Source organism: Pipistrellus kuhlii, unplaced genomic scaffold (assembly GCF_014108245.1).
Source record: "Pipistrellus kuhlii isolate mPipKuh1 unplaced genomic scaffold, mPipKuh1.p scaffold_m20_p_5, whole genome shotgun sequence".
NCBI classification, from domain to species: Eukaryota; Metazoa; Chordata; class Mammalia; order Chiroptera; family Vespertilionidae; genus Pipistrellus; species Pipistrellus kuhlii.
In genome coordinates, this window is record NW_023425551.1 from 18125236 (window position 1) to 18151167 (window position 25932).

The following is a 25932-nucleotide window of genomic DNA, read 5'->3' on the forward strand; positions in this document are numbered from 1 at the left end:
CATACCTTGGTTGCAGGCTCAATCCCAGCCAGCCATGAACAGCCAGTGCAGGAGGCAATCATGATTTGTCTCTCTCACATAGATGTTTCTTTCTCTTGGTCTCTCTCCCTCCCTTCCACTTTAAAATATCCAGTGCAACTCTTCTATCTGTTCTCACTGTACAATTATTTTATGACACCATAAATATGCCTTTGGATGTATGTCGTGTCATAACAGTAAATAGATGCGTTTTTTTAAAAAACAGCATGTGCCTTTTAATGTTATTGACCTCCTAATTTTGATTTAGTAAAATGACTATAAAATAAGTGGTCAATAAAAGTTATCTGATTCTATAATTGTCTAGTTTAAGGTAAACCTCTAATCCATTATTGTAAAAGTGGTATGCTTGAAAAATGTAAATAAACACAGCTATTTAACTGTGCTCTAAACTATATAAAAAAATCAAGGAAAAAATATCATGGGTGAGAATTAACAAAAAAACAAACAAAAAATAAAGAGAGAAAAAAAAGATAGCTTATCAGATATTAAAAACCTAATAATAATAAAAAGCTACAGTAATTAAAAATGTGGTATTAGGATAGAACAAAACAAAAACAATAAATCACCAAATAGAGAAACAGGGAGGAACTTAGTATATGTCAAAGATGGCATTTTAAATCATCAGGTTAAAAAAGAAAAAGAATGTGTAATTCAATAACAGGTACAGTGAAAAATACATCTATTGGAAAGAGGAATAATGCCAGTAGAGAAAGTGAATTCCTAACTTTCCCCCTAATAACAGCTGGGTCAAAGACTCAAATATTTTAAAAACCAAAAATGAACTTGTCAAACACATTAGAAGAAACAAATAATTTTTTAAAAATTATATTATAGTACAGTGGAACTTTGAAACAAAATCCCATGAAAGATTTGATAAATTCCAATTTAAAATTAACAATTTATCTTCTAATGACCTTGAAAAATGGCAATCAGAAAATGTATTTTCCATGTATATCACAAAAGATGTATTTACTTATTATTTAAATACATAAATTAAATATAAATATATAAAATACATACAAACATTCCTAAAAGTCATGAAATATAACTAGCAGAAAAATGGGCAAAGATTAGGAATAGACAGTTCCAAGTAAAAGAAATACAAGTAATTTAAGTATATGATAAAGCAGTCAGCCTCACTCATTAAATATAAATTAATTTTTTTCTAATGATCAGAGTGCCAAAAAATTACATACATACATTCACATATATAAAATATGCACGTCAAGTTTCTAGAAGAATAAAGAAACAATTTGCTTACAGACGTGTGTATAGCTCCGCATGGGAAACAATATGAAACTGTACAGGGATGAGACTCACTTTTTTCTTTAAATCCTTTCCTGCATTTGTGAACATATTCTAAGCTGGGAATACAGCAGAGAAAACATAAAATCTTTGCAGTGATGATACATAATAAACAAAAACAACTATACACACACACAATGGCAGATGATGTTATTTATGTGAGGAACAATAAAGCAGGGTTACAAAGGAAAGGGACTACTTAAATGCGGGAACTACAATATAAAAGGAATAGAGTGAAATACAGGTACATATGAAGGTTTCCTTATCACAAGATTGGGAGTAAAGTGATATGTAAACTACAATCTAAAGAGCAATTAGTCAGGGGGAGGGAAATAATTGGTGGAAGAGAGAAGATGAAAAGCAGAGAAAACTCAGATATTCTTGGGTGGATTTGGGTAGTGTATACAAACAGAAACCAGTTCGGAAAAGGTCATATAAAATAATTTAAAGTGTTTATACAAGGGAATAGAAAATTAAAGCTATATTTTGGGAAGTACACTAAGTGTTTTGGTGGAAATAAACTGAAAAGAAACCAGTTAAATGTCTCAGTAACTTTGTCCAAAGCTAAGGGGCTTTATGAGAAGACGCAGCAATAGGATAGAGAGTAGCGAGTCCAAATATGTACAGTAAATCCTCATTATTCACAGATACCAAATTTGCTAATTCACCTATCCGCTAAAACTTATTTGTAACCCTAAGGTCACCTGCGGCACTTTCACAGCTACTCAGAGAAACAAGTGCAAAGGAACACAATATTTGACCATCTCAGCTGAGGTCGCACAAGGTAACACTGCCTTGTTTCAGTTCTCATACTGTATACAAGTGTCCTTTTCATGACTTGATTGTGCCACATTTTTTCACACTGTGATTTTAGCTTATAATTTTGCTGTTTAAAATGGCCTCCAACAATAGTGCTAAAGCACTATTTAGTGTTCCCAAGAACAAGGCAGCTATGATGGGCCTGATGAGTACAAGATGTATTAAGATAATCTTCAGGCAAGAGTTATAGTGCTATTGCCTATGAGTTCAAAGTTAATGAACCAATAATATATAAACAATATATATTAAAGTATCTTTAAACAGATAGATAAAATAAGGTTATATATTAAATTGTTTGACAAAAATGTTGTGACCAATCACAGGAACCTAACCCTGTAGGAGCAATTGTTCAGTATTCATACATTTCATTCAGTGTTCATTAATTTATGCTTTACAAAATATAACTACACAAATGACAATCAACTGTATATGTACATACATATACTTGCTTATTTGTAAAGCAGAAAGAATAGGATTGGTAATCAGTTATAAGAAGTAAATGAAGGAGAAAAATCAAGGATTATTTTAGCTAGATTTCTGGCCTAAACAACTAGAAGATGGTAATCTTATATAATAAAGGCCTAATATGCTAAGTGTCCAGTCATCTGGTCAGCCATTCAACCAATCAAAACATAATATGCTAATGATATCCTAAGGCAGCTCAACTGCTCCCTATGACATGCACTGACCACCAGGGGGTGGGCAGTCCAACCGATAGGTTAGCCTACTGCTGGGGTGATGAGATGAGCTGGATACACCCTGGAGCACTCCGTAGTCCTCTCTGGCTGGCTAACCTCTCACATTTCTCCCTGGCCCTGATCATGCACCATTGGGGTTCCTCAGACTAGCCTGTGCCCTCTCAAAGTCCAGGCTGAGGAATACGCCCTGCCCCTCCCGCTCCCAAGTGCACAAATTTCGTGCACTGGGCCTCTGGTACTACTAATAAAGATAGGAAACAGGAGGTGGTGGCAGCTTGGACCAGGAAGGCAAAGATGTCAGCTTTGAACAGTGTAATGTATGTCATGCCACAGTATAATAAATATAATTGTGTGTTTAGGACTCAAATCCCCCACCTTTTGAGAGTTCAGAATCATCTTTGTTCACATCTCCTACAACTAAATGCTTTCCTTTAGTCATATAAACTAGGCATGTCAACATCAGAAATGTATACTATGTCAATTCTTTTACTTTCTACTGTCATCTTTGTCAAGTACATTACTCATATTCACCATAACCTATAACAGTGTTTCTATGTGAGTCCTAAAAAGTAAAAATGTATATAATTTTATCTTTATGAAAGCAAGAAGTCTAAATAACGAATATCTTACAATCAGGCTGTTTGTTTCCTAAAATGTTTACAGATACATAAATTATTAATATACAATTCTAAAATATTAACCTTATATAAAAAATTCTAATGAATAAATTATGGCATGTTTTCATACTTGATTTAAGAAAACCTCAAATTTATCATTGTTTCTATGTAATTTTTATAAAAATGTACACATAACCTCAAAAAGTGACATCTTTTTTATTACCTAAAAACTAAAAATTATAATATACATCTATATACACTGAGCCTTACATAAATATAAGAGAAACCTAATAAAGATACTCATCTATCTCTGTCCACACAACATTACCTTTATTTATCTTTTTAAAAAATATATTTTATTGATTTTTTACAGAGAGGAAGGGAGAATTAGAGAGATAGTCAGAAACATCCATGAAAGAGAAACATCAATCAGCTGCCTCCTGCACACCCTCCACTGGGGATGTGCCCACAACCAAGGTACATGCCCTTGACCGGAATCGAACCTGGGACCTTTCAGTCCGCAGGTCGACGTTCTATCCACTGAGCCAAACCAGTTTCAGCCCTTTCTTTATCTTTGTAACAGAAGACAATTTCTAAGCTACCACAAAACTGATTTTATAACCAAATATATATTTGTATGAAACAGAAAACTGATACATAGTCCTTCCTGAATATACAATTGTGTACTTGTTTACTTTCAATTGTCCACACAGAGATTCAGGGTCAATTTAAAAGGTAAATAATCAGAATGTACTGTATTAATTTTATCTTTGGTGTGACAATTGGGTGCATGACCTCCCACTGAATACTAAAAATTAAATACTGAGAGAATAGTTATTACTACTTATATGATAAAAAAAAAAAAAAAAAAAAAAAAGTGAAGGAAAGTTCAAGAAAGAAGGGTTCTAAGCCATAGAGAGAAAAAGAGGTTAAGATGCCAGTTTAGTTAATAGGGAATAAAGAGAAAGGTAAAACAAAATAGAAAGTTCAGCAAAATGTTCTGTATGGAAATGAGACACCAGTTCTTAGCAATCAATGGTAAGAACCATAACCAAAAAAAAGCCAACCAAAGACTTTAGAATGCACTAGGACAAAACATCTACTTGACACAAAGAAATTAAGAAATTAAAAGACACAAGAAATTAAGAGTAAAATGGTCATTTTAAATGTCTTTTGTATTTTATATGATTTAGAATGTAATTATAACATTTCTATTCCTAAAGTAAAATATTAATGTACCTGATCATAATGCAAATAAAAATGATATGCACCTCAAAACTGATATTTGAACTGGAAAGTAAATCAAAAACAATTAATATACCTGAGCTACCAAGACAGTAGTCAGTACATAATATGCATTTAGTGGGAGCAATCATTATCACTAGCAGCGTCTCCATGAGCAAGCAGGCCCTTGTTTCTTTTCCAAGGGCTAGTGCCCAAGAGGGGAAGGGGCAGGGGTCTTCTTAGTTCCAACCTCTGAATCTCAAGACAATGATATTTCACTAGTCAACAGGGCAAATACATTCCATGGACACTCCTGACAGACTAGTAGTCAAGACAAGTAAAAAAAAAAAAAAAAAAAAAGCCAGGGAGACATTAAAGAACTTGAGGCCTGGTGCACAAAATTTGTGCACAGGAGAGCAGGGAGGAGGTCCCCTCAGCCCAGCTTGCACCCTCTCCAAACTAGGACCCCTCAAGGGATGTCTGACTGTCAGGTTAGGCCTGAGGACATCCCACTCACAACCCTGGATCGCTGGCTCCTACTCACTCACCCATCTGCCAACCTGGTCACCCCCAACTGTACCCCTCCTGGCCTGGCCAATCCCAACTGCCCACCTGCCAGCCTGGTTGCCCCATGCAGCCTGCTTATTCAGTCATTTGGTCATCCCTCACTAACCTCCCTGCTAGCCTGGTCATAGGCAGTCATCTTGTGAGGACATGAGGCTTAATTTGCATATTACCTCTTTATTAAATAGGATAGTTGCCTTCTCTATCACCCTGTAATATAGAATTTTCCCCCTAAAATAATCTTATAAATGGTAGTTATAATCCTAACAAGCCAACAAAGGGACATTTCGTTCACACTGCAAGATCTATGTGACTTAAAATGTATTGTATTTCCTACCTGAAAATTGGTCTGTTTAAAAGAGGGTATAACACAATTCAACTCAATATGAGTTAAATAAGTATTTGTAGATTCATGTGCAAAGTGGACCACATATGTAGCACTAACTCTATCAGGAATTATTGTCAGTTCCAAACAAACTCTTAGAACACAACTGACTTCTAAATTGGAGACTGCTTATACATAAATCCAGTTGAGAGTCATATACTAAAAGTTCAAAACTGTAAAAATTTTTGATTAAGGTCCAAGACTACAAAATCAGTAATTCAAACTTTAAAATTAATCATAAAATATGATTTATATGACCTCCTAAAAAGCATGTTGTGCACTGTGTGTGTGTGTGTGTGTGTGTGTGTGTGTGTGTGTGTATATATATATATATATATATATATATATATATATATATGTAAAAATAAAACCTTAAGATATCACAAGGAAGACAATTTTGGCTTAAGTGTTCCCACCAAAACAGTGAATATAAGTACATAGCTAAAAAGACTGGAATGTCATTCTGCAAATAAATAGAAACTAAAAATACAAAAAAAAAAATTATTAAAAGCAGCTGCCAGAGAAAAACATATTTTTCCTGATAAAAGATCAGCTACTTCACTTTCATTAAGACATAATATTTTAAATACTATTTTTTCTTCAGGAAATATTAATAATATAATACCAGCATCTTCTTAGTATAATAGTATGTAAAAGAACATAATTTCTACTCAGACATTTTCCTTGGTATTCCTGATTACCAGAAAATATGAATTATGAATTCCAGTTGGTAAGATGTTATTCTAAGCATTAGTAGTAGTTCCTTTCATTCTACTTATTTCTTTCTCTAAGGCATTAGTTCCTCAGCAGAAATAACATATCAGAATCACATAGGACTATTTTGAAAATATACATTTCCAAATGCCATGACTCAGGGAGCGGCTGATCACATCTCAAGTGAAGCCACAATGTCTGTTCTGAAAAAATTCCCCCAGTGAGATTCTGATTGCTAGGTGAAAAACTGTTTTAAGGGAAAAATTACATACTTGTACTACTGTTCAAAGAGCTCTTATTTGGTCTGGCATTGCTGAAACTTATATAGCATGCAAAGCTATCAGTAGCAAAGAGGAAAACTCCACATTTCAATACTTATAGTAAAAAAGTTAGAGATCAGATAAAACTATTCAAAGAACATACAAATATACTTAAAAATTTTCTATATATTTATTTTGAAGTATGCATTTAGGACAAATGGTCTTGAAAATATATAAAAATACTTTGTTTTAATTCAACTTCAATATTTACACAATCCCTTGAAGAATTTTTATTTTCATCAAAAAAATGTATTTCAACAACCTCCACAGTATTCTGAAAAGTCAGGAATTTAAAGATTTTTCTGATAGAAAAACTTTAGTTTCACCTCCAGAAAAAAAATGAAACTTGGAATGATACCAGTAATATTTTAAAATGTAATTCTGTCTCAGCTATGCTATACCACATATAAGAAAAATATTCATCACTAAACTATAATAATCCTAAATGGTAGCATTTTATTTAAAAACAAAGCACAAAAATATTTTATAAAAGAAAATGTCTCATTGTAAAAAAGTTCAATGCTTCAAACAAAAATATTGTATCTGAGATTTGATTTCACAATATCAAGTTTTCATATGCAATTTGTAAACATACACCCAGTATAAGCTATCAACTTAAATAAAGCCAGTTATCATTAAAAAAGAGTAAAAATGAAATTTCAGTGCAAAAATTCATATCAACTAAACTTATCAACTTAAGACAATTTTAATATGAAAATCACAACTTAAATTCATAATATAAAGTCATCCTATAAAGACTTTAAGTCACTTTAAAATAAAACGCTCTACAACAGTTATCAAGTTTTCCTTTTTGTGACTATTCTCTAGTAAAAACTTTCTTTTGATTAGCTTTTACAATGTCATCAGGAGATGCTGATTTGAAGTCAAATGGTGTTATTGCTATAAGAGGACTTATTTCTTTGTCCTTTATGTCTTGAACTTGTCTATTATAAAGAAAAGTCTTATAAAGGTCAAGGGTGCGTCGCTTGCAGCTTTTCAATGGGTAACGAAGACACAGGGTTGAAGCAAAAGCTGAAGGTCTAGCAGCAAGGGCCTTGGTCCAAGACAGAGAATAAGGTGGTTTCCTACTCAGAGAGCCTTTATTGTTTTTCTTATTATCCTTAGCAGAAATGGAATGTTTCCCTAGCTTTGAACTCAGAACTTTAGTTCCTGGTGTTGGAGCAACTGATTGGTCTACTACAGGTTTTGGAACAAAATCTGAAGTTTTTATAAGAACACTAAGGTCAATATTTGAATCTATTTCAGGTGACCTCATTTCAGATAAACTGAGCTTAACAGAATCTTTTTTATTCTGAGCGCTGTCTGTATCAATGGTTTCTGCAATCAAATCAGAAAGTGACAAATTCTCAAAGTCTCTTGTAGGAGTAGTTTTATGAAATGCCAAAGATGACAGAGATCCTGTTAATTCTGATACTCCGGTTGAAGACATACACCGATTTGCTAGTTGTGATAGGGGAAAGGATCCCAAACTGGCAGATGACTGGTTACAAAGATCAGATAAAGTACAGCATTGGGTTGGATTGTTTTCTTTGTGGTCCTGAAACAGTTCAGCTAGGGATGGACTTCCACATTGGAAAAACTGCAAATTGTCATTTTTTAAAATATAATTCTTCGGACTTTGTTCAACTGAAGAAATGTTTCCAACTTCAGTCACTTTATGAGCGTTTGAATTATCAAGAGCCGTATTTTCCAATGAGCTAGTCAGGAGCAAAGGATTATTTAAACTTTCTAAACTGCTTCGCACTGGAATGTTTTGCAAATCAGGTAGTGAATTATTTTGAATAAATAAAGAGTTATTCAGTGTAGTGTTCTTAATCATTAAGGATTTTAAATCTGGAATTCCTTTGAAAGCAGAATCATCTTTGGGGACACATTCAGATGCATGAGATCCTAACAAATTGGCATCTAGACTCTTTGAAACTAGACTTTCCAGACTATCTGTAGATGGTAATCTGACAGATGGCTGACTTTTAAAAGAATCTCTTGGCATATCATCAATTAGTTCAGCTAGTGATAACTCTTTTAACTTACATGATTCTAGTTTCTTTTCACTTCTAGGCCTGTCAAGTTTCTTTTTTTTATGGAGTAAAAAGTGACTTGGTACAAATGAGGAATTATGATATAATCCACATTTTGCTACTGGACCAGAAAAATCAAATGATTTGCTACTGCAATCCAAATGGTTTTCAGACTGAGGACAAGAGCTTTGAACATTATCAGCTGAAACTTCAGAGTAAGATAATAAGACTCCTTACCTTACAAGAGCCATTAATTTTCAGATGAATAGGTTCACATATGCAGAAGACAGTCACAGCAACCAAAAGGAAACATGAAATGAGGCATTAATTACTAAATGTTTCTTTGATTATGACTTTTATAAGTGATAAATGATCATTATTTAATAAAAAGTGAACACTCTAAAAATCAATAAGAGAATTTTACCTTCCTTTAACTATCCAAAGTGACCTTCCTACTTTGTCCACTGACATATACAAATAAGTACCAAGTTAATAAATGTTCTAATTTCCATAAATTTTATAATGTGAGGCTCTAACACTTAAGTTATAGGAATGTCTCAAATTCAAAATGTCTTAAAAGTCAATGGAAAGAAGTTAGCTCATTTTCTGTATTTTTAATGTATTAAAAATAAATTAAAAGCAAACATCATTCTATTAATTTAAGTTCTACAATGATCTGGAATAAACTATTGATATAAATGACATATTACAGAACCATTCTCATATTTGGTTAAAAGTACTTACCACAAAATTAAAAAACAATTTTTAAAGAAAATAAAAATCACCCTTACTGAATGGTAGCAGACTACATATAAATTTGTTGTGGCAAAGTCTAGTCCTCAGCTTACAGTAATTATCAATCCATTAGCAAATCATCATGTTCCTATTGATAGATCTCATACCAGTTACTATAAAAGTATCTCAGTTCCCTTCTTATGTCAACTAGATCCCAAATTTAACCACAAACTCTACAAACTTAAAATTAAACATCTGGCTATAAATGCAAAAGTAATATAATTGATATTTATTATATTTAACCATCTGTATGCCATAAGCATCTATAGACACAAGCAGCAGACCTTTTTAAATTAAAGTAAAAGTATCATGGCAGTTAAGTTATTAAATAAAACTAAATTGCTTTTGTAAATACTATAAGCATAAAGGGAATTTTTTTACATTGTCGGGTTATTAATTTCCAGCTCCTGAACTATTAGAGTTAAAAAAAAACAAACAAGAGTAATTTAAAAGCTCTCTAAGCTACTATCAAAAGGCTGAAGTGTCTTGTCTTGTTTTTAATAGGACTTAATTTCCCTTATATCCTGTTAGTTATAAAAGCAAGCAGAGGAGCAAAAAGGCTTTGACAGAGGGAACAGAGCACTAAGCTTAAAATTTCACAAACTAGAAAACCAAATGAGTTACTGTAACATGCAAAATTTTCTACCCATTTTCCTTAACAGCTCAAGCAAATCACAGTCTCTTTTAAAACATTAACTAAAAGAGAACAAGTAAAAGCATACCTTTTGCTGTCTTTCCCGTGGATATTGCTCCTTCATTCTTGACCTTCAATTTCTGCATTTTATCTTGTTCCAGAACCACTGACAAAGCCTTCTGCACATCAAACTTGTTCTTCAGAACTGCTTCAATCAATATGTCATCTGGCACAGCATCTCCAAATACCTCTCTCATATGATCAAGGCATGAATAAAGACGAGCTAGAACAGACAGCAATAATTAAAAGCTATGCTAAATGCTATCATGAAAGAACCCTCAATCTTCAAACCTGAAAGAATTTGAAACCATAGTAGGATGTTCAACTCTCCTTTTCTCTCTACAACTTATTTATAACTAGAGATCCAGTGCACAAAATTCGTGCACAGAGTGAGGGGGTCCCCTCAGCCCAGCCTGAACCTTCTCCAAACCAGGACATCTTCAGGGATGTCCAAATGCCGGTTTCAAAACTGGCAGTTGGGCATCCCTCTCACAATCCAGGACTGCTGGCTCCTAACTGCTCATCTGCCTGCCTGTCTGATCGCCTCTAACTGCCCCCCACCCTGCCAGCCCTGATCACCCTTAACTGCCCCCCCCATCAACCTAGTTACCCCCAACTGCTCCCCCCACTGGCCTGGTTGCCCCCAACTGCCCCCTCTGCCAACCTGGTAACCCCCAACTGAACCCCCAACTGCCGGCCTGATTGCCCAGCACAGCCTACTGTTCAGTCATTTGGGTCCCTTGCTAACCCCCCGCTGACCTGGGCTGATCAGTTGTTTGGTCGTCCCTCACTAACACCCCTGCCAGCCTGGTCACTCCATGCAGCTTGCTGTTCAGTTGTTACTGTGAGGGCACTGTTACTAATTTGCATATTACTCTTTTATTAGTATAGATGATTTATATTTTTATCCAAACATACCCATCTTCTCTATCAAAGGAAAAATTTCATTAATTAAGAAATCACTGTAATAACTGTCTCCTAAATAACAATGACTAATGCTTAAAAAAAATTTTAATTGTATACATTAATATCTACTATATAATAGAGGAAAATCTAAATACAAATATCTTTGTTAAATGTGTAAGATAATTATAAAGATGCAAATTCAGAACCAATGTCATTACCATTTATGAGTTCTATCTTGACACTTAATGTACATAGATATGACCCATCAGGACACTTGCACAGTGTTACTTTGAACTTAAAATTTAAAAAATAAACAAATAAAAACAGCTGGCAGGGGAGCAGTTAGACATCAATCAGGCTGGCATGGGATTGGTTAGGGGGTGATCAGGCTGGCAGGCAGAAGCCATTAGGGGCAATCAGGAAGGCAGGTAGGTTAGCAGTTGGGAGCCAGCAGTCCTGGATTGTGAGAGGGATATCCGACTGCCCGTTTAAACAGGCGATCAGACATCCCTCTGAGGAGTCCCAGATTGGAGAGGGTGCAGGCTGGGCTGAGGGACACTCCCTACCCCATACCCTCATGCATGGATCTCGTTTTCAGATAAAAAACTCAAGACTATTTTTACTATACCTTGATCAAATTCACTTAGCTGATGGTTCAAAAGAGAATTGGAGGATTCTTTCAGATCTTCATAATCATATTCTTCAGGCTCAGCAGGTTTGTCACGTCGTGAGTAAATAAATTGAGCAGCTAGAATATAAAATGATTGAAGAATACTTTTATATAGTCATTTCTCATTAACTTTATTTTTACAAAAGTTAAAGCAAAAATTAAGGATTCTGATCTATTGTATATATAGCCATTAATCTATATTCTATAATATTGGATAAAAACAAAGACAAAACATACCCCCAAACCTTCTCAAATGTCCTTACTAACTACTCATTAGCTTCTTATAATCATCTTCCTTATTTCCTCCTATTTTCAAAACCATTACCCTGAGTTTACTTTCTCTACTTTTCAAAAACTACCTTTCCTAATATCTCATCCTTGTCTACTACTTTATCTTCCTTAAAAATTTCTCTTCTTTGGTATAAATATTCCAAACCTCATATCAAACTTGCTTATTTGTATAATTATGAAAATATTAAACAGACTAGGTCTTCAATTTCCAAAAATTGCTAATTTGCCTAAACCCAGGAGTTGACCAAAATCATAGATCTTAACTTTTGAACAACTCATTCTTTCAATCACACACTGATAACTGTACACTAATATCATATTCCTAACTTTGACTTTCAGACCTCAGTCTCTGCTACTCTGTAGTACTGGCACAGTTTCAGTATGTAAGTGGGTATTATATATTTCATTAAAAGGAGGAAAGACAAAACATCAAAGTGCCAATATATGCATGAATATCACATACAAAATAGAAGTGAGCAAAGAAGAAAATATCATGCATGCCCAAAGTGTTGACTTGACTAGATGACTTGACTTGAGTTCAATTCTTAGAGACTGTGTTCAATTGTGAAGGTATAAAATTAAAGAATAGGGAAGAAGGATAGAAATATCAACATAATATTCTAAAGGCAAGGCATTATTAGAGATTTTATATCCTTTGGCTTTCTGGAAGAGCATGTGACATGGAAGTCTATTGCTTAGCATTCCCACATCTGACTTTTGTGCATGTTTTCAGAAAGTTATTACCTATGAAAATAAGGAAAACTAACTACATTTGACTTTTGTGCATGTTTTCAGAAAGTTGTTAGCTATGAAAGTAAGGAAATGTCTTCAGAAAGTTATTGCCCATGAAAGTTTTCAGAAAGTTATTACCTATATGCCAAGTAGGGCCTTCAATCCAGGCCTTCAATCCAGTATCTCGTACAAGAGATTTTTTTTTTAATCTCCTATCTAATTATCCTGCTATATCATCTACCCAGGTCAAAGGTGATAATGAATTGTAGGAGCCCAAAAGTATTATCCTTATGGTCTTTTGAAACCCCAATGAGCTTTAAAGAAATGCAGATTAAGCCACCCCTCAGCTTCTAACCAGACTTCTTTCTATACTCTATTTCCTGATGCCAAGGTTAAGTCTACACATATTTTCTTCTTGGACAGCTGGCTCTCTTTTAGGAAGACTGGAAGGCTGGAGGAGGAAAACATGTGCTTCTTTCCTTTTTGCTTCTTATCCAGTCAGTCACCTGAGCAACAATTCACCTTAAAGAAGCAGTTTGTTCCAGTAACATCAATTAATATCAGCTTCTTTAAGGTGAATTCCCAGAAACAGCATCAACACGCCCCCAACCTACATCTTCTGACACTACAATCAGCCAGCTGGCTAGAACTGTCTCTTCAAAGACTGATTCCAGCTTCACAGGCATCCTTCCAACAGGGGAACACGTGCCAGCTATGCAGTGTTCACCTCCTCAGAGGTCTGAGACCCAGCTCCACAGTATCTTCTCTTAACTTCAAAGGCAAAGTAATAAAGCAAAACCTGGGTTGCAGGTTCGATCCCCAGCCCCAGTTAGTTGGGGCATGTTTAGGAAGCATGCAACAGAAGTATCTCTCTCACATTTATCTTTTTTTTTTTTTTCTCTCTCACCCATCCCCCATTCCTCTCAAAAAAAAAAAAAAAAAAAAATATAAAAATATATATATATATATATATATATATATATATATATATATATATTTTTTTTTTTTTTTTTTTTTTTTTTTTTAAGAGCTAGACCTATTTCAGAGTAACAGGAAAGACAACCACAGGAAGAATGGAAGTGCTAAGACAACTTTTAGAAGACATATCTAATAAAGAGAGAATATGCAAATTGACTGTCATGCCATAATGATCAAGATGGCTGCACTCACAGAGGAGGCAGGGACTCCATAACACAAGATGGCTGCACCCACAGAGGCCGAGTTCCTGTAACAAGCCTTAACGAGCAATCAGTAGGGACCTGAGGCTGCGCCCTCCACCTAATGGGGCTTGACTAGGGTGGGGCCAGCCAGGTCTGGATTTCGCCCAATGGGGGTGAGGCCGGCTGAGTCTGGGTCTAGCATGATTTTGAGGTGGCGCGGGTGTGTGGGGGCTTGACTCTGGGTAACACAGCGTGTCCCAGACTCTGACAGGAGGAAGATCTTCATATACATTTTACTAATTTTCTTTCATCTCTGACACTTCTATTATAGAGAAAGGGAAAATAGCAATATTAAAGTATTTCCTCTAATTAATCCCCTTTTAATGTGCATGAATTTCGTGCACCAGACCACTAGTGGTTTTATAAATAAATCAAGACTTCCAAAAAGTTAGAAGAGACATATTTGGTCTATAAGTGGCACAGGTTTAAATAGGGGTGGAGAGAGGCAGGAAAGGGTAAAGGAAAAATAAATGATGATGAAAAGAGACATGACCTCCTAGCTGATTTGGCTCAGTGGATAGAGCATCTGCCACTGAAAGGTTCCGGGTTCAGCTGAAACCGGTTTGGCTCAGTGGTAGAGCGTCGGTCTGCGGACTGAAAGGTTCCAGGTTCGATTCTGGTCAAGGGCATGTACCTGGGTTGCGGGCACATCCCCAGTGTGGGGTGTGCAGGAGGCAGCTGGTCGATGTTTCTCTCTCATCGACGTTTCTAGCTCTCTCTCTCCCTTCCTCTCTGTGAAAAATCAATAAAATATATTTTAAAAAAAAAAGGTTCCAGGTTCAATCCCAGTCAAGGGCACATGCCCAGGTTGCAGGCTTGATCCCCAGCATGGACTAGTTGAAGGCAGCCAACCAATGATTCACTTTATTATTGATATTTTTCCCTCTCTCTTCCTCTCTGAAATTAATATAAATATATTTTAAAAAAAGAAAATGTCAGAGTTCATTGCACACATTAAAAAAAAAGACATGTCTTTGAGTGGTGAACACACTATAGATTAGGGGTGTCGAACTCAATCAGAGAAGGGGCCAAAATCTAAAATCCAGCCTAAATCGCGGGCCGAATGGTTTACTGAACAGTCATAAACTGTCATTGTGATGGAAACGCAGCGGAGTGCAGTGATGACAGTGCGGTGCGGGCCACATTGCAAGGCCTGGCGGGACGGATTTGGCCCGCGGGCCTTGTGTTTGACACATGTGCTACAGATGATGTATTATGGAATTGTACACCTTAAACCTACATAATTTTATCAATGTAACCACAATAAATTCAATTTATGAATGAATGGATGAATGAATGAATGAATGATGTGGTACAAGTTTACAGGACAGGTCAGGTTTAAGGAAAGTAATGGGTCTATAGGACAGCTTAGCAGACCACAGTATTAAAAAAAAAGGCAGAGTGATAAAAATGTTAATCACATTAAATCTTTTAAACTTGTGGAAAATGAATTTTATGAATTATACCAGTATTTATGCTGAACCTATGTTTAATTACACTCCCTTTTATAGCATAGTAAAATTAGCGGGATATTTTTAACTTACTGTTTACAGAGTAGAATGAAATTTGAAGACAGCCCTAGCTCACTTGGCTCAGTGGACAGAGCATCAGCCTGAGGATTGAAGGGTCCCGGGTTTGATTAGGGTCAAAGGCACATGGCCGGGTTGCAGGGTCCATCCCCAATAGGTAGTTTGCAAGAGGCAGCCGATCAATAATTCTTTCTCATCACTGATGTTTCTATCTCTCTCCCTACTCCCTTCTTCTCTTAAATCAATAAAAATATATTTTAAAAAAAGGAATTTAAAGACAAATGTATTACTGAGAAATTAGTGAGAGGAGAGTCTGGATTAAAGGTTCAGTTTTACTGCAAAGAACACATGAATGTTTTCTTTATACAGTGGCAAAAAAGCAAACTTTCAGCAGATTAGACAGAAGATGCAGCTCTCATGTGGAATCTGAACTCCAAATCAATCTATGGCTCCATCAGAAGTTGGAACTACATTTATCTGGCTTATTTACCAAATTAACAGTGGATAAGATAAAATACTATAAAGGAAATTCTATGCATAACACATCAATGTTTCTAATATTCAAAATATTCCTGAGAATATATAATAAACTGCTGTCTGCCTTCATAAGTTTTAGTTTTAGATAAGATTATCTTTTCAATACAATTTAGTTTAATTGCATTTCAAAGAATATTGGAAAAGCTAGTTTTCAGAGTTTTCTTCTAATTGATTAAAGCCAAGTGATGCAATCAAAATTTTAAATTCTACTTACAGCTAAAGAAATTATTTTTTCACCTTTAAAAGTTAATATATAATTACTTTTTAAAATATTACTTAATATTAGTCTTATGGAATTACTCTAGTGATAAAATGACACTAATACTTACTTAACATTTTTAAACACCCAAATAATGAAAATCAAATTATTTTTAAAATTCACCTGTTGACGGAGAAATACAATAATCATCTTCTACAGACTGGCCATAGAGATCATCATCTTCAAAATCTAAAATAAAAACACAAGAGATAAATTCATTTACAAGTTCTTTATATATTCTTAGATATTAACAAGAAAGCATCTGGATTCTTTCCAAAAGAAATTAAATTGTTCATCAAAATTAAAAGAACTTGGATTGTCTACTTTCTCTAAAAATTTTACCTAAAAGAGAGATATTTACTGAATTTCTTCACTTATACACCAAATTCGTGCAAGAGTAGGCCTTTCTTCCACCGGCTGCTGGCACTTTCCTCCCTCTGCCACCAGGGACCCAGGCTTCCCTCTGGCCCTGGCTTCATCTGGAAGGATGTCCTGAATGACATTCAGTCTAATTAGCATATTATGCTTTTATTATTAGATTATTATAGATAGAAACATACATGGTTCTTCAGTTTTTAAGATAATTTGGTCCAATTTTTCACCTCAGGTGATCAAAAAGTAATCCCACAGACCACATACTTAAATTGTCTTTCTGGAGTTGACAAATATCCAAATAAAATCCATCAATTTTTTTCACCAGTGCTCTCTAAAAACAAAGCATTTATTTTTCATATAACTTTATGCATGGCCCATAACTGTCCACTGCATAGAGATGTTGTGCTTGTCCTAAACTAATTTTAATTTTACTATCAGTCTCCAAAGCACAGGTTGTAAAATCAGACCAAGAAAGCAATTTGTCTTCATGTAGATTCTAGAACTTAGGGATTTTAAAAAATTAAATAAAATAATTTTTTTCAAACTCGTCTATAATTTGTATGATGCTTAGCATGGTCCATAATTATCCACATAATTAGGACAAGATGGTGTGCTTGTCCTAAACTAATTTTAACTTTTTAAAAAAAAACTCCTAGAGAACATTCAAATACAAAATCAGACCAAGAGAGCAATTGTCTTCATGTAGACTTTCATAGAACAAGGTAATCTATGAAAACCAGCTTATCCTAAACTCCCTCAAAATCACTCTGCTCAGGCTTATTGGCCTTTTTTCTACTGACTAGAATATGTTTTTTAACCAAATTTCTTAAGGCTGTTTCCTCCTCTTGGCTAAGTTCCCATTGAAATGCCACCTAATTGCATATGTCCTCCCTGACCCCTCTGGGTATAAGCAGCAACCCCTCCTCTCTTCCCTCCCCACCCCCATCCCCCCACCCCCATTATTTTTTACTGTCTAGCACACTCCTCGAATTCAAAGTCTTCAAAGCACTTTAAGCACTTTGCCTGTGTCACTCCACAAGATTATAAGCTTCTTCAGGGCAAGACTCTGTCTAGCCAACTACCTGGCACATGTTTGGTACTAAATTTAAACTTGTTTTATTATAAATGAATCAAGCAATTTAAAATAAAAACCCACAAAGAATATAAATGTTTGCAAAAGTATTTCATTCATTCAACAAATATTAGCACTATGTCAGGGACCATTAGAGACATTTGGGGTACAAGAGTGAGTAATAGGCACATTCCCAAGATCTTCACAAACCTGAAATGAACCAGAGAAGACAAAAAATGGGCAATTACAAAACACATATAGCAAGTGTTTGACATGTATTGGGAGTGAGGTGGCTGGGGAAAAATCCCAGGAATATAATACTTAAACCAGTTCCAAAGGATAGTTAGCTAGTTTCTGAGGGTATTCATGAAGCAGGACTCTTATTCTAAGACCAACTGTTTATGGCAAAGAAAAAAATAAACAAATGTTACCATTGGATTAACATGTGTATTTCAATAAATTAGATCACAATTCTGAGTTAATAACTTATTAGCAAATAAATGAGCCATTCACAAAAAATATTTTTAGATATAAAAACAGAATCTTTTCCATTGTTTTTCAATGCTGACATTGACCCTAAAAGTACCACAATATAGAAAGATAAAGAGAATTCATTCCTCGTATCTTTGTAAAGTGGATCTTTTTCTCAACAAAATTTTGGGAGTATTTACTTCATGTAAGCAATGTGGTGGCTATTGGAGTAAATATCAAATATATGGACTTTGTCTTTCTGGCACTTATAATTAATAGCTAAGTGCTAGCCAAATTACAGAGAACAAAGTTGAGAGTTAAATAGAGGAACCAATAGGTTTTGGAGCATAAACTCTCTCTAATGAAGGTATATTAGTTTTGAGAATTTTAAAATTATTCTGAGAGTACAAAGGAAAGCTTAACTGGGAAAGAGAGAGAGAGAGATACTGGACCCTTAAAATGAGTAGAACTTTGTAAGGAAAAGGGGGTGAACCTCCTATTCTATAGGAATAGCTTGGTTATGATGTCATCAATTGTTCCAAAAAAACCTGACAACCTGACCAGGAGTTTATCACTCCCTCCCTCAGGCCAAGCACTTCCCAGGGAAGCTTTCCTTCACATGGAATTCATACTCTACTCCTCCAACTCACTCTGAATGAGGTGCTCTTACTTTACATAGCTTACTTTCTGTAGCATCTCATACTGTAATCCTCTGTAACTTGCTCACCTCCCCCTTTAGGCTCCCTCAAACATTTTACTATCAGTCCCCAAAGCTTAGAACAGTACACCAAGCATTCAATTAAAGAAGAATAAACAATTATTCTTGTTTGAGGAAGTAAAACTTATTAAAGAAATAAATTATTAAATTAATTACTTTATTAAAGAAATTAGGCCTATTCGTGTGTTTTGTAGCATATCTGCAAAAATACATCCCAGGCTGAAATCATGTCTAGGTAACTATGGTCGACATGCAATACTTATATTCACTGCAATACTTAACAACCGCCTCCATTCTAAGGTGAACACTAGGAACCTAACATTAACATATACATATACATATACATATACATATACATATACATATACATATACATACACATACACATACACATATACATACACATACACATATACATATGCCAGGCTGAGGCTTCCAAAAGCGGTTCAGAATGTTAGCCTCCAGTATGGTGAGAGCATATGGATGCTATGGATAGCTCTACAATAATCTAGTGGGAGCGTGGGAGTGCCAATAATAACCACCAACACATCAAGCATACTACATTCTCTGCATTCTACAAAACAATGGGTCTTCATTCCTCTTCTGCACTCAGTCAAACTTGTCTATAATTTGTATGATGCTTAGCGTAGCCCATAATTATCCACTGCCTAGAGATGTTGTGCTTGTCCTAAACTAATTCTTTTTTTAAAACTCCTAGACAACATTCAAATACAATTTTTTTAAATCCCTAAGTCCTTTTCGAAGCCTTCTTTCTTCTACTACTGCTTCCCCCACCCCCACATCCCCAAATGCATTTACATTGAGAACTTTCAAGCAAGAACTAAGTATACACCTAAGATCACCTAATCGACTTATTCTTTGGGTCTTTTTCATAGGTATCTTTTCCACCGTCCCCTACATTTCCAAGTTAATTTGAAACTCATAGAAAATAAATTACAGTGAGCTCAAGCCAGATTCTGCTATAATATGTATGAAAACACAAAAAGATTTGCCATATAACACTAACACAGTTAAAAAACATTTGGATGTAACCATCAAGTCGGTCAATCCGTGTGTTACAAACAAGCAAGGTTTCATGGGCATGTTTGGATGGGGGTCGGGGGGTCGGGAAAGGGAGCCAGAAGCAGGCAGGGCAGAGCTGGAGGAAACAATGCGAGGGAGACGTGACGACGCTTTATGCGCACAAACACCCCGCGTCGCAGCCCCGCCGGAACCGGACGCGGTACTGCACCTCCCCTCCCCTCAATAAGCTCAACCCCAAAGGCAGACATCACGACGTAAAACAGTGCCATTCTCTCCGGCACGCGGACACCCTGTTATTTTCCCCAGCCTCCTCTGAATGCCAGGCATGCACCACGGACGAGGAATCAACAGATCCTAGGGATGTCAATACGCTGGGATTCCACCTGAGACGGAGAACAGGACATCGCGGCACAAGTTCGCCCCCTACCTTCATCGTAGTTATAGCCTCGAACATTCCGATGCCGGGCCATGGCGGCGAAGAGGGCGTCCGCCACAGCCTCTTCCAAAACACCCGCTTCAGAAACTGACCAGGCGCCAACTGCGGCCAGGACAACACCGACGCGCCATCTTGGCTTCCGGCAGGCCTCTGCGCCGTGCGCCTGCGCACGCCGGACGTCCTGTCTGCGCACTGCGCGCGACGGCGGCCTCTCAGGGTCACGCGCCTCCAGAGGAACGCATGCGCATTCGCGCAGCTGGGAGGTGCCTTTCTGGCGTGGCCCCGCCTACAGGCGGGGTTGACTGACAGGCGTTCCAAAGAGGCGGAATTCCGCTGCTCACAATGTGTTGACTTGGACCAACAGTTACTATGGTAGAAAGTATCCTAGACCTACACCTGAGTTCCAGATTATTTTCCAGATTTGGTTTCTGATAAGCTACGGAAAAAGCTGACTGCATGCCAGCACTCTGTCTTTGAGGCCTAGTGTTAGGCCCATAATAAGCACTAACAAACTTGTGCGTATATTTTTAAGAATTAGCCCAAGCTTTAGAGAGAGTGGAAATGCTCTTTTTTAAATTGAAAATCTGATTACAGTAAGTCACCAGGCTTTCATGTAATACATGGTTTCATGTATATGACTCTTGCATTAGTACCTCCAGTAAACAATTATCTGGCCACATAAAAGATTAGCTCCATGATTCTCTGAGCATTCATTAACAAACAATCCTGTGTAACATGCTTAAGAGTATTAAGTATAGCTTTTTAGACATAACACATCTAGGGCCACTTATGGTAATGTTGAATGTTGTTGAGATATTTCAGTAACTTTGTGGTGACCATTTTGTAATACATACAAGTATCAAATCATTATGTTGTCCACCTAAAACTAATACAGTATCATATGTCAATTATATCTCAATAAAATATTAGGAACTTCTATTCATCAAAAGACAACATTAAAAAATTATGAAGGCAAGTTTCAGCTCAGAAGAAGATATATCCAGCACATACTATATCTCACAAAGAACTCGTATGTAAAACACACAAACGAGCTTATGTTCCCCCTCAAATTTTTACCAAATAAAAAATATCCTATCTACAATAATAAAGAGGGAATATGCTAATTGATCCTCATGTAGTCGCAAAGATGGTGGCATCCACAGCCTATAAGGAGGGAATATGCTAATTGGCCATCACGCACTCAAAGATGACAGCACCCACAGCCACAAGATGGTGCCCAATCCCCTCAGTCCCACCAGGGCCAGCCCAAGGCACTGCCAAGCCTCCCAGGAGCGGCTCCAGGCTCACGCTGTTGGCAGCAGCATAGGTGTGATGAGGCGTCGCCTTCCCCTGATAGCGGGGTTGCCTCCCACCCCTGAGGGATCCCAGACTATGAGAGGGGGCAGCCCGGGCTGAGAGCTCCAGTGCATGAATTTTCATGCATCGGGCCTCTAATTTTTAAATAAGTATAAGTCCCATATAGATACATCACAAAAGAGAATATACATATGGGCATTTAGCATTTGTAAAGGGCCTAAACATCCACTAATCATAAAAAAAAAAATGCAGATAAAATAAATATGGTTTGCCCCACCAGAATGACTAAAATGAAAATGATTGACAATAGTGAGTAGTGGCAAGGAATACTGTGTAAATAGTGGAAGTCTCAAACATGGCTAGAGCATGTGCACATGGGAACAACCACTTTGAAAAACTTCGGCCAGTTGATCAAATACCAAATGTATGTGTGCCCTGTGACCCAAAAGTGCCATTCCTAAATGCATGCCCAACAAAAATTAGTGCTTATGTACACTAATGTTAGAAATGTTATTCACAGTAGCCCTCAGATTTAAACAAGCCAAATGATTACCAATAATAAACCAATAAATCATGACATCTGCATTTAATAGGAATCCACATAGCATTGAAAAATCACTAGGGAGGTTTTATATATGTGTAAATGTTTACTGTTTTGTATTTTTAAGACTTCTGCAACTTGTAGTATATGTTATACCACAGTAAAAAAAAAAGGGAAAAATATTCAATTAAATTTTCAAAGTATCTTTGATATAATATTTCAAGTGCTTCCTTTATACCTTTGTAGTATCCTGTTTTTAAAATATGAATACCAACTAAAAACTTTTCTATATCTGGATTAGAATTCATTCAGCAATACATCAATATTTCCCAGAGTAAAGTCTGTTCCTTATTTTCTATTTTAAACTGAGCAATTACTGATCCATTTGGATTTAAATTTAAATTTTTCTGTTGTTTCTCTTGGTAACTACTTAAAAACTCATAAGAATTTTAATAAATTATGGGAACTTCTGACCTTAATCATTAGGAAAGAAAAAGTGGGAGGGAGGGAAGATTAATAATTGTGACATTAAACACCTCATTAAGGAAGTCTTAAGAGTTTTCTAATTAAATATCCAGGAAAGTAAAGCGTATACTGCAAACTATAAAATGATTTAGGTGTATAGAAATGTCCTTTTGGGGTCCTTTGCAATTCTGTGATTGTGGTTATACATTAATAACAAATATTTTTGTCCTGATTATTATTGCCAAATATCTATAAAATCTGTAAACAGATGACTTAATTTTCTTGTTGATCTTTTTAAATTAGTTCTATAACTCTCTGCCTGATGTAATAATATTCTTACCCTCCTCTATGGAATTTCCCCTGACTTTCTTTACATATTATTCATTTTATCCCTTTCTTCTTCTTCTTTCTTTTTTTTAAATTTAAGGCAGAAATTTAGTTGAGTGAAAATTGGCAAGAAACAGTGAACAGGTCCTTTATCAAGACAAAGCTTTGCTCTCAAGGGGCTTGAGGCTGTCCAGGATTCCATGCTTGACAGAAGCAATGACAGCATAACTAAACAAACAAGGATGTGTTCAGGGAAGCTGAAACCGGATCTTCAAAGATTCAGTGGGTGATTTTTAATTTCTGTGTAGCATTATAGAGCTTAATGCAGAACATATCAAAAACTTGGAAAGGCACTGGTAAAGTCATGAACTTCATAAAACAGAAAGATTCTTGAGAAAAAAAAAATAGAAGAGTTTTATATTTGGACTAGAGGCCTGGTGCATGAAATTCATGCATAAAGGGGGAAGGGTGTTCCTCAGCCCGGCCTGCACCCTCTCCAATCTGGGACCCCTCGGGGGATGTCCGATTGCCAGTTTGAATGTCTAAACTGGCATTCAGACATCCCTCTCACAATCTGGGACCACTGGCTCCTAACTGCTTACCTGCCTGCCTGTCTGATTGCCCCTAACCCACATGTGTCAAACACAAGGCCCGCGGGCCAAATCCGTCCCGCCAGGCCTTGCAATGTGGCCCGCACCGCGCTGTCATCACTGCACTCCGCTGCGTTTCCATCACAATGACAGTTTATGACTGTTCAGTAAACCATTCGGCCCGCGATTTAGGCTGGATTTTAGATTTTGGCCCCTTCTCTGATTGAGTTCGACACCCCTACAACCCCTCTGCCTGCCTGCCTGATCACCCCACCTTGCCCTCTGTGGCCTGATCACCCCTACCTTGCCCCACTGCTAGACTGATCATCCCTATCTGCCTCTGCCTTAGCCCCCTCTGTGGGAGGCAACCTGGCAGATCAGGGAAAGACACCGCCCCCATTACCCCACTGCTGCTGCCACTGCTGACCTGAGCCTCAGCCCTTCAAAGCCACGCCTGAGCCTTGACTCTTGCAGCTGCGGGAGTTGTGGCTTTATATGGAAGGACTCTGGAACATGTCCACTCTAATTAGCATATTATCCTTTTATTAGTATAGATTTGGGGACCATTACACCCACGCAGAACTACCTCCTAAAATGTTGAAAACAAAACAAACCAATGCTTTTAAAATATGGCAGGTGTTAAATAAATGTTAGCCATCTTTATTCTACTGATCATGAAAACAAATAATTCTATCACATAAAAAACATATTATAATGGGAATATTCTCCAGCATATTCTTCATTCATGAAGGGGGAAGGGTGTTTCATTTATTTTATATTTTCATGTGTCCCTTCAAATTTGGGTAAAGTGAGTAACCCTAACATATAGTTACTATTAGTAACCTGGACAAGACCAGAACTCATAACATTACAGTCAGTGATTCTTTCCCTTCAACCAAGTTGCTCCTTAAAAGGAAGCAAAAAGGGGACATCTATAATACTTCCAACAATAAAGATAAGTTTTTTTTTAAAAAAAATCTTCTTGAGAAAAAGACATGCATTTCTTCTTGACAAAGTTTTCTCTAGTCATTGCTTATACTGATAAATGAAATACTGTATTTAGTTTCCCTAAATACTGGACATTTTCTTTGACATTAAGGACTCCAGAATTCAGTCTACCATGGCTCACAATGATCTAGATTCTTTCTAAATTCCCCATTTATCACCTACTGGAATGTTCCCTCCCTAAGCATCAGTTCATTCTCTAAAGGTTCTTTTTCAGAAAGAGCCAGACAAAAGGCAACATCTCTATATAAAGAGTTCAGAGCAAGAAGAAGAAAGAGGGCTAATATAAAGCCCAGCAAAAAGAGAGAAAGAGAGAGAGAGAGGATAAAGAGAGAGATAGATAATTCAGTCTATATTTGGCTCTTCCTGTTGAGCTTGTTGGCCAAATTGTGACTTTTTAAAATTGATAATTTCCAATATTATTTGCCTCTTAAATTTTTATTGTTTTCTCTCCTTTTAAAATAACTGTCAACAGTTATCACTTACTTACAGTTAACTGTACATACATTAAAACAGATGTGTGTATTCTAATATGTTCTGAATGTGGGGATAACATTGCCTCACATTTTGCCTGCTCTAAAATACCAGAGGGAAAGAAGAAAAATCGAAAGTCAACGTGATGCCATATTAATGATTGTTAAGACCTACCCAGTGCTGAAGGTAGGTCGGACATCCAGTGACTTTGATATTACAGCAATTTAGGTGGGGAAAACCAAAATGTGAGCTAAATCCTTGACCATACATTTTTGCATAATATATGCCAATGAGATATGTGGTGTGGTAGTAGGAGGAGGAAGGTGAGAATTTAGGAGAAGGAAAGGTATCTGTGAGGATTTTGTGTGAAGTTAAGGGAGAGAACTTTCCAAAAGGCCTGCATACTTTGCACATGGTTTTTTTTTTTTTGTTTGTTTGTTTTGTTTTGTTTTGCTATTGTTTTATAATATTATTTCTCCATCAAGCAAAAGGAAGTACTTTTCGGGAAAATAAATAAAATCTGAACCCTTCAGACATTTGTATTTATTAAGGATTACACAGTATGCAAGAGCAAGGTGTGCTAATATCCTCACATCCTGGTCAAATTTCAACTCTAAAAATTTTATTCTCCCTGCCTAAATCCTCTGCTGTTTAAGGAAAGCCATACTTCACTCCACGTCCTTTTTTTTTTTAAATCCTCACATAAGGATTTTTCTATTAATTTTTAGAGGAAATGGAAG

At 36.3% G+C, this 25932-nt stretch overlaps 1 protein-coding gene across 4 annotated transcripts in view; it reads right to left on the minus strand.

The window, feature by feature from the left end:
• The window catches only part of HBS1L (HBS1 like translational GTPase), a 70766-nt gene extending 50070 nt beyond the window's left edge, over window positions 1-20696 (minus strand). Inside the window, exons 1-5 of one of the 4 annotated variants that reach the window (XM_036413595.2) lie at window positions 20465-20696; window positions 16481-16546; window positions 11748-11867; window positions 10242-10436; window positions 6797-8956 (exon numbers count right to left, since the gene is read on the minus strand). In XM_036413595.2, the coding sequence (XP_036269488.1) occupies window positions 7503-8956; window positions 10242-10436; window positions 11748-11867; window positions 16481-16546; window positions 20465-20507 (1878 nt within the window). In that variant the 5' untranslated portion in view covers window positions 20508-20696 and the 3' untranslated portion in view covers window positions 6797-7502. Of the gene's footprint in view, window positions 1-6796; window positions 8957-10241; window positions 10437-11747; window positions 11868-16480; window positions 16547-20464 lie in introns of those variants that run through there. The other 3 variants (XM_036413594.2, XM_036413599.2, XM_036413596.2) reach the window with 3 other exon arrangements.
• Window positions 20697-25932: the final 5236 nt, after the last annotated feature.